Here is a 7,989-nt window from a genome sequence, read left to right as displayed (position 1 = left end):
AGGGACTCAATCTAGACGACCCCTAATCTTCCATGGTAAGGTTTTGTGGTTTTTGACTTTTCTAAATGCTCTAAAAATAGTAGTGGATAATAACGATATAGTGTTCAGTAAAATCAATTGGTGGAGATTGTAGATAGATGGCTCATAAGACATCAGTATTACAAATCCTATGTGTGTGCGCGTGTGGTCATACAAGGCAAAGTTAAAGTCTTTTTTTATGAAGATGATAAATTACAGTCTTGTTTGGGCAAGTGAACTCAAGAGGTGGTTCAAATAAATGTCATATTTTTCATTGTATATTCAGTGCCTAGTACAGTTACTGGCTCATAGTAGGTATTCAAAAAATAGTGGTTGAATTAATAGCCTTCATTAACATTCCGTTTAAATACTAGACGCAGCTAGGTCTCTAACCCTCCTTAGAAAGAGATGGAGCTGTAACCAGAAATCCCTTAAAAGGTAAGGACCAGTAATCAGGCTGAGCTAAGCTCCTCATGGGTCCTACGAAACAGGCTTAAAGCACTGAAGGAAGAGAACTCAAGCGTGAGAGAAAGCAAAACAAAAGTAAAGAGAAGAGGAAAAACATTTCTAAAGTGGGGGTTGGCAGGAAGCCACCGCAATTACCGCAGGTCAACCCTGGCCAATAGGTGGTCACCTCAAGAACTTACCATTAAAACCCTCGGCTACACAGACCTCACTTTTAAAAGGTTAATTCTGACATGCCCAAGTTCATCTGAGTTCCTTAGAGCAACCACCAGCACCTACTTCACGACCTATCCTCCATTCCATTCAAATAACGCAGCCAATAGGAAAATCCTCCGCCTTGAGCCAACGACTCGGCGTAGCTGAAACAGGCCGGGAGGCAGATCTGCCCTGTAGACCCTTGCAGTTCCACTGCTGGCCTCCGGATTACCGGGAGCCCCCAGCCCGGCAGGACAACCTTCCTTCCCCGCTTCCTCCTTTCCAGGTCTGTCCCAGCCCCCGCTGCCTGGGCCACACCCGCTTCCCTCCGGTGGCCCAGCCACCCCCGCCGCAGTTCGCGGGAGCGCCTTTCCTGGGGCGGGCGCAGGCCCAGGGCGCATGCGCACTGGTCGAAGGGCACCTCCCAGTCCGGATCTCGCGAAGTTACGTTAGATTGGCCGCCGGTGACGGGTGGCCGTGCTGGGGGCGGGAGGGCTTCTGTTGTAGGAAGGGAGGTCCGCTCGGCCGGGCGCGCCGCCCCAGTGCTCTGTGGGATACTGGAAGTCTCGAGCGTCTCCTCCCGGTTCCCAGCCTTCCTCTGGCCCTCACTCATAGAAACATTCACACACCCCCTGCCTCCCCTCTCTTCCCTCTCCGCCTCCCCCTTCCACCCCTCGCGATAAGAAGACCCGGCGGCAGGAGAGGGGATGAAGATGGCGGACGCGAAGCAGAAGCGGAACGAGCAGCTGAAGCGCTGGATCGGCTCCGAGACGGACCTCGAGCCTCCGGTGGTGAAGCGCCAGAAGACCAAGGTGAAGTTCGACGATGGCGCCGTCTTCCTGGCTGCTTGCTCCAGCGGGGACACGGACGAGGTCCTCAAGCTGCTGCACCGCGGCGCCGACATCAATTACGCCAATGTGGACGGACTCACTGCCCTGCACCAGGTCTGTGCGCCCAGTCGCCGGCTCTCCTGACCCTGAGGGTCCTCGTCGGCCTCCCGCCGGGGCCTGCCCTCAGTTCTCCACCTCTTGAGGCTGGGGGCGGCGGGAGACTGCTGCGGGGTGAGGGGGCGGTTTCCCGAGAGGGCGGGAGGGAGAGCTGGTGGAGGGGAGGGCGCTGGGCTTGAGGCCCCCTTCAGAACAGTTGCTGGTGAAGTTGGGAACCGGGTGATTTCCGGGGCACAGGGGAAAAGGAACTGTGGTCGTCTTGGGGCCCCAGGGCCATTGGTGCGATGAGTCTGGGATTTGGGGTCGAGACAAGGAGGGGTGTAGTGGGGTTGTGCCTGGGCCCCCGTGTCAGTGATAAATTCGGAGGGGTGGATGCTGAAGGAAGAAAACTAACAAGAGGCATTAGGGACGCTTAGGCAGATGAACATCTTTGACTTGTAGGTAGGCATTGGATTTGTTGCACTTTTGAGGACTTGATTACAAATGATGATGATAATAGTAATCTAGAGCCCTAAGCCGAGTGCCCTGAGCGAACGATTTCCTGTTTTCTCATTTATTACTCTTGGTCACTGGGGAGGGGAAAACAGGGTGTAATTAGCTGATCTGCACCGGCTGAAAGGAAGGGGATGGAAATGGGTAGAGTAAGGAAGCCCTCTAAAGGGTTTGCCCACCTCCGGACCGGAACGTGTTGAGTCTGATACTCGAAGTTTGCCGCAATGTCAGAGATCTTGAGCCCCAGGTCCTGGGGTGTGCACTGGTGTTAGAAAGAGAAGAATAAATAGGGGACACTCTTTTCAAAGCTGGTTACCAAGCTCTGATTTTTCTTTTGGGGGTGGGAAGAAAAAAAGACTGGTCACAAACTTTTCTCAAAATGGATGCTTTGTGCATGTTAAAGTTTTATAGTAGTCTGATTGGGATCTCTCAATGTTAGCCAAATAAGGAGAAACTATTGGCAATCCAGAGATAATGTTGCCTTGCCTTTAACAGGCCAAAAGCAACACAACCATGTAGAGTTCTGCATAAAAAGCAATTTTTAAGTGATGGTAATAGGTGACAAGACATAGGCTTTTTCGATTTTCTTGGCGGGCAACTTGGAATAACTATAATAGAAAATGACTTTGCAGCAATAGCTTTCCCTTACAATGAAAAGACTTGTAAGCTATCTCAAAGTTGCCTTGGTTGTATGTGGAAGATGCATAGCCTTATTTCGAGTAATGCTGTAGTAAAAACTTGTTTGGGAGGTTGAAAACTCAAGGCTTTATTATATTTCATGAATATTAACTTGATGCCTTTTTAAAAGAGGTGTGTAGTGACATTTTTCCTTGTATTGCTTACTGTTTAAGGGAGTGATGACCATTTTAAATTTTATGTAATGGAATTCTCGTATCAGACCTGGAGTATAGCCTTTGTTTACAAAGTTGACTGGATACATTGAAATTATTGACAAATTGCAGGACAAATATGGAATTAAAAATGTGGCACCCAGTAAAAATATAACAGGGTATCTAGCGTTTTTTCTATTTCATTAATTTAGATTCTCTAATGCATAGCAAACTTTTTATTTGGGTGAAGTTTATTTAAGGCATATCATAACTCTTAAGATTTTAAAACCATGGTGTTGAGAATGAAAGAAACTTTTGGCATTAAAAATGATAATGTAATTATGTAAGATGAATCTTCAAATTTCTTTCAAGTGTACTTCACACGTTTTAGTGTTTTAGTGTGAAATAGATTTTGATTATTACTGTAGGAGGTCAAGATAATTGGATAATTGTTCGCATCAATATGTTTTATTCAAATCGTCAAATAGAAATTTAAAGTTACTATTGTTGTGGAGGAACCCAATTGTATTGGCCTGGAGGAAGACGAAAATTTTTGATATTTACATTGTTGTAATACTGGTTTAGGGAGGAAGAGAAAATACATTTAACTGTCTTCTTAAGATCTTTTTTCCTCCTCTCAATATTCACATGTTGCAAGAATTGTCAGACTTACCAATGTCTTCCTGATTAACTGAATTCAGTGGTCAGTTTGGTGTTGTGTAGCTGTATCTTTATTGGGTATTTTGTTTTAGTTGACAAACACTTAAACAGAAGTTTCTAAATTTACACCATTTGCATAATACCTTTCTGTCACTTTTTGTCACTATGAGTGTTTGACCCGATAATTTCCAACCGCCTCCCCTTTTCCATAACATTTTTCCTTATCTGCAAATTCCTTAAATCAATGAAGCCAAAATCTTTAAAATATCAAGCATTAAAATTTTTGTTATGTTTTCTTCACTCTCATTTCTTATTTATCAACTCTTGTACTTTTTTCCCATTGTTACTATGAAAATAGGGAGTTCACTTTGGGCAAATTTAGGACAACAGCTAGTGAAAGACAGTAAATAAACACACACACAAGAAAATTTTAAACTTTTAAGAAAAATCTCTAAACTAAGCTTGTTTTCCATGCTTAATTCGAAATACTAAAATCACTGATTTAATAGTCCTTGAATCGTTTTTTAAAAATTTAACCTCAAAAGATCATAGAATACCTAAAATGTTTTACTGGGTTAATTATTGTTTATTCTTTTTTGAATATTTATTTACTTTTTGGTTTTGATCAAGTGTTCTAAATTTCATTGTCTAGAGAAAAGTTTTAGGAATGTCACAACCCACAAATATACTTTTACAAAATACAAAATCTAGTATTTTGCTTTTATTTTAAATATAAACAGCTTATATTGAAAGGTTTATTAATTTGTTGAATGTGCTCCCTCATTAGAAGTTATAAAAGATATCCAGTCTTCAGCTGTTCTTTTTGTATAGAAATATGTTCTCTATATAGAAGAAAAAGCAGTGTTTCTTGTCAAATTTCCTATCTTAGTCTCCAGAATAGCCTTTCTTCCCCACCCACTCCACCCAGGACCTGACCCCCAAAGCTACAAAACAGCACAGAGTTAACCATAGATACAAATTTCCGGTTTTCTAGTACCAAGGTCTAGAGTAGAATTTCATTATTACCAATGGGGCAATAATCAGCTTCTGATTTCATAGCTACCTGGTAGAGTTTTACAGTATGTGATTATATCTCTATTTTGGCATACTTTATGAAGATTTAAGGAGATTAATAAGGTTATATATAGAATGCCTTATTGCTGATTCTTACTGATACTGGTATGCATAAAATACAGGGCTGAGATTTTTCTCTAGCAGTTTTGAGTTTAGCCTGTTGATTTTAACCTTAAAATCTTTTCTTTTTCCTCTGCGCCAGTGACTTCCAAGTCAGTTTACAGTTCCGTCATTTCTGCAAAGCTCCAAGCCTCATTTCCATTTTTTTGGGTTATGTATTGATTTAAAATGAAATATTATTAAATGTATTGCAATTTTATGTTTAATTATGTCTTTTAAGTAGTAATATAGTAAATAGAAGTTCACCCCCTTTGCCATAGAATGGCAACTACTGTATTCACGTTAACCTTTGTGATTTCTTCAAAGGATTTCTTGCTGTTCAAACATAGATTTTCATAGTTGCAATTCAGTATTATAATTTTACGTTTATCCCTTAACACAAGAGGTACTTCTTCAGACTTTACCAGCATCCTTTTTAACTAATTATTTTAAAGTACTATTAATTTGGTTATAAGACTGTTTTACATCATTGTCAGGAATTTCTTTAAATTCAGCCTACAACAGGTCTATCTTTCCTCATCAAGCCTACTCTTCTCATTGATGTCCCTGTTTTTGTCAGTGATCTTTAGATCAAGTTAAACATTTTAGTTATTGTTTACTCATTCCCCTTGTCTATGTATAATCCAGTCTATCTTCTAGCTCAGTCTTTTCTTTACAATTACCTTGGCATCAGTTCTTTTCCTTGCCATTCTTTACTGGCAACCTAGTTCATACCTTTATTATTTTATTTTTTTTTTTTGAGACAGAGTTTCACTCTTGTTGCCCAGACTGGAGTGCAGTGATGCTATTTTGGCTCACCGAAACCTCCACCTCCTGGATTCAAGCGATTCTCCTGCCTCAGCTTCCCAAGTAGCTGGGATTACAGGCGTGTGCCACCACGCTCAGCTAATTTTGTATTTTTAGTAGAGATGCGGTTTCTCCATGTTGGTCAGACTGGTCTTGAACTCCTGACCTCAGGTGATCCACCCACCTCCGCCTCCCAAACTGCTGGGATTACAGGCATGAGCCACCGCACCTGACCTTATTTTTATCCCTAGAGTATAGTAATAGCTTAATTGTTTTTCCTGCCTCTGTTCACTCCCTGATTTAATCTAGCATGCATATTGCTGTCATATTAATCTTTGAACAGTATCACTCTGATGATGTCACTCCTCTCTCTGAATTTGGATATAATACATTTTATCCTTTAGCTTATGGTTGATATATCTCCATTGTGTTGTATCCTTTATAGAAATGGGTTAACTTGCTGACATTTTAACCAGATCTTTACATTTTTTATTTCCATGCCTTTAGCCATGCTTTTTATGCTGTCTCCCTCGTTTGCCAGTTAAAATTCTAGTCATTGTTCAAGATTCTCATTCTCTTCTCTGGGGTGTTCACTGTACCTTATGTTTTGCCTCTCCTGCAATAAAAACACTTTTTACTGAATAGTGTTTGTGTTTGTCGTCCCTTACAGCTTCTGAGGACCTAATCGTCCACATTTTTGTATTTCCAGAGCCTAGCACATAGTGGGTGCTCACTAAAGGTTTATTGAATTTTATCTTTTTACTTCAAATCATCAATAGTTAAGTTTTAGAGTTATTTGTATGTTGTGAAATACATTTTTGAAACCTTCGCATCAGATACTTAGCATATTGTTCTTGCACATAATGGAATTTGTGTGTTTATGAAACAGATTAAAAACTTTGTTGTGGATTTCAATGTATTTACTTTGAAAAATTTTTATTTTTTATTTTTTTGAAATGGAGTCTCATTCCGTCATCTAGGCTGAAGTGCAGTGATGTAGTCTTGGCTCACTGCAAACTTCGCCTCCCAGGTTCAAGCGATTCTCCTGCCACAGCCTCCTGAGTAGCTGGGATTACAGGTGCGTGGCACCACGCTTGACTAATTTTTTTTGTATTTTTAGTAGAGATGAGGTTTCACCATGTTGGCTGGGCTGGTTTTGAACTCCCAACCTCAAGTGATCTGCCCGCCTTGGCCTTCCAAAGTGGATTACAGGTGTGAGCCACCGTGGCCGGCCTAAAAAATTCTTAATATTGACCTCCTTTCTTTTAAATTCTAAAGCAGTCTAGATCTTGGTTAAGTGGTAGAAAAATATATCCAGTTGAGTCATTAATTAATTACTCACTTTCTAAGAGTCTGAGCTAGATCCTCTAGAGCAGAGGTTCACAAATGGCTGGGCCGTGGACAGGTCGGTCCATGACTTGTAAAGAACCAGGCCACACAGCAGGAGGTGAGCGACACACTGGAGAGCTAGCATTACTGCCTGCAGTCCGCCTCTTGTCAGATCAGCAGCGGCATTAGATTCTCATAGGAGCGCGGACCCTATTGTGAACTGTGCTTTTGAGGTATCTAGGTTGTGTGCTCTTTATGAGCATCTAATGCCTGAAGATGATCTGAGGTAGAACAGTTTCATCTGGCCCCACTCTCCAACCCCCATCTGTGGAAAAATTGTCATTCACGCAACTGGTTCCTGATGCCAAGGTTGGGTACCACTTCTAGAGGAATACAAAGTAGGATGTTCCATGTTCTATACTATTACAATTTTAAAATAGTTTTTCTTTTACTTTCCAGTACAGACAGACTTACAGATAGATTTAATATGAAATCCTTTTGCTCTTAAAGTACAAATTTGATCTACTTCTAAGGGAGCCATTTTAAGCACCTTTGTAAAATATGTGATTCTCTCGTCAGTAAAAGGAATACTGTAGTCTTAAGATGTGAAGTGTAAAAGACACTGGAAGCAATTAATTTTGAATTGCTTGTTAACAAATAATTTAGTTGATTATTTTGAAAAATCTGAATTAAGAGTTTATAGTTCGTAACTATTTACCCTTTTTTTGATGGAGAATGTTAAGATCTTGAAAGAACCTATCGGATAACTTGAGCATTAAAATTTGTGTCTAAAAGAATGTGCAGTGTAAAATATTTCTCTGCATAGTTTTCTCTTTAGAAAAGCTGTAACACTTATGCTCATGCCTTTCAAAAGTTTTTATTGAAATCATCCTAAATCCATTTTTAAAAACCTACCTAAACAAACAAACAAAACCCTCCCAACCCCAAACTGGCCCCTCACTTCCTACAGATAAGTGGGCAACCCTAGCCATATATGGGGTGTGCTAGTAGGGCACCAGTTCCCTCACTGCTGCTGTTATAATGCATTTTCTGTAGTTGCTGCCTCTATGCTT

At 40.9% G+C, this 7,989-nt stretch overlaps 1 protein-coding gene across 21 annotated transcripts in view; it reads left to right on the top strand.

The window, feature by feature from the left end:
• The first annotated feature begins 1,369 nt into the window (after nucleotides 1-1,369).
• PPP1R12A (protein phosphatase 1 regulatory subunit 12A) overlaps nucleotides 1,370-7,989 on the top strand; it is a 161,906-nt gene continuing 155,286 nt past the window's right edge. For all 21 annotated transcript variants that reach the window (XM_005571627.4, XM_074007474.1, XM_074007479.1 and 18 more), the window contains exon 1: nucleotides 1,370-1,622. In XM_005571627.4, the coding sequence (XP_005571684.1) occupies nucleotides 1,386-1,622 (237 nt within the window). In that variant the 5' untranslated portion in view covers nucleotides 1,370-1,385. The remainder of the gene's footprint in view (nucleotides 1,623-7,989) is intronic.

The sequence above is a fragment of the Macaca fascicularis genome, chromosome 11, assembly GCF_037993035.2.
Source record: "Macaca fascicularis isolate 582-1 chromosome 11, T2T-MFA8v1.1".
Taxonomy (NCBI): domain Eukaryota; kingdom Metazoa; phylum Chordata; class Mammalia; order Primates; family Cercopithecidae; genus Macaca; species Macaca fascicularis.
This window is presented reverse-complemented; position numbering and strand designations above follow the sequence as displayed.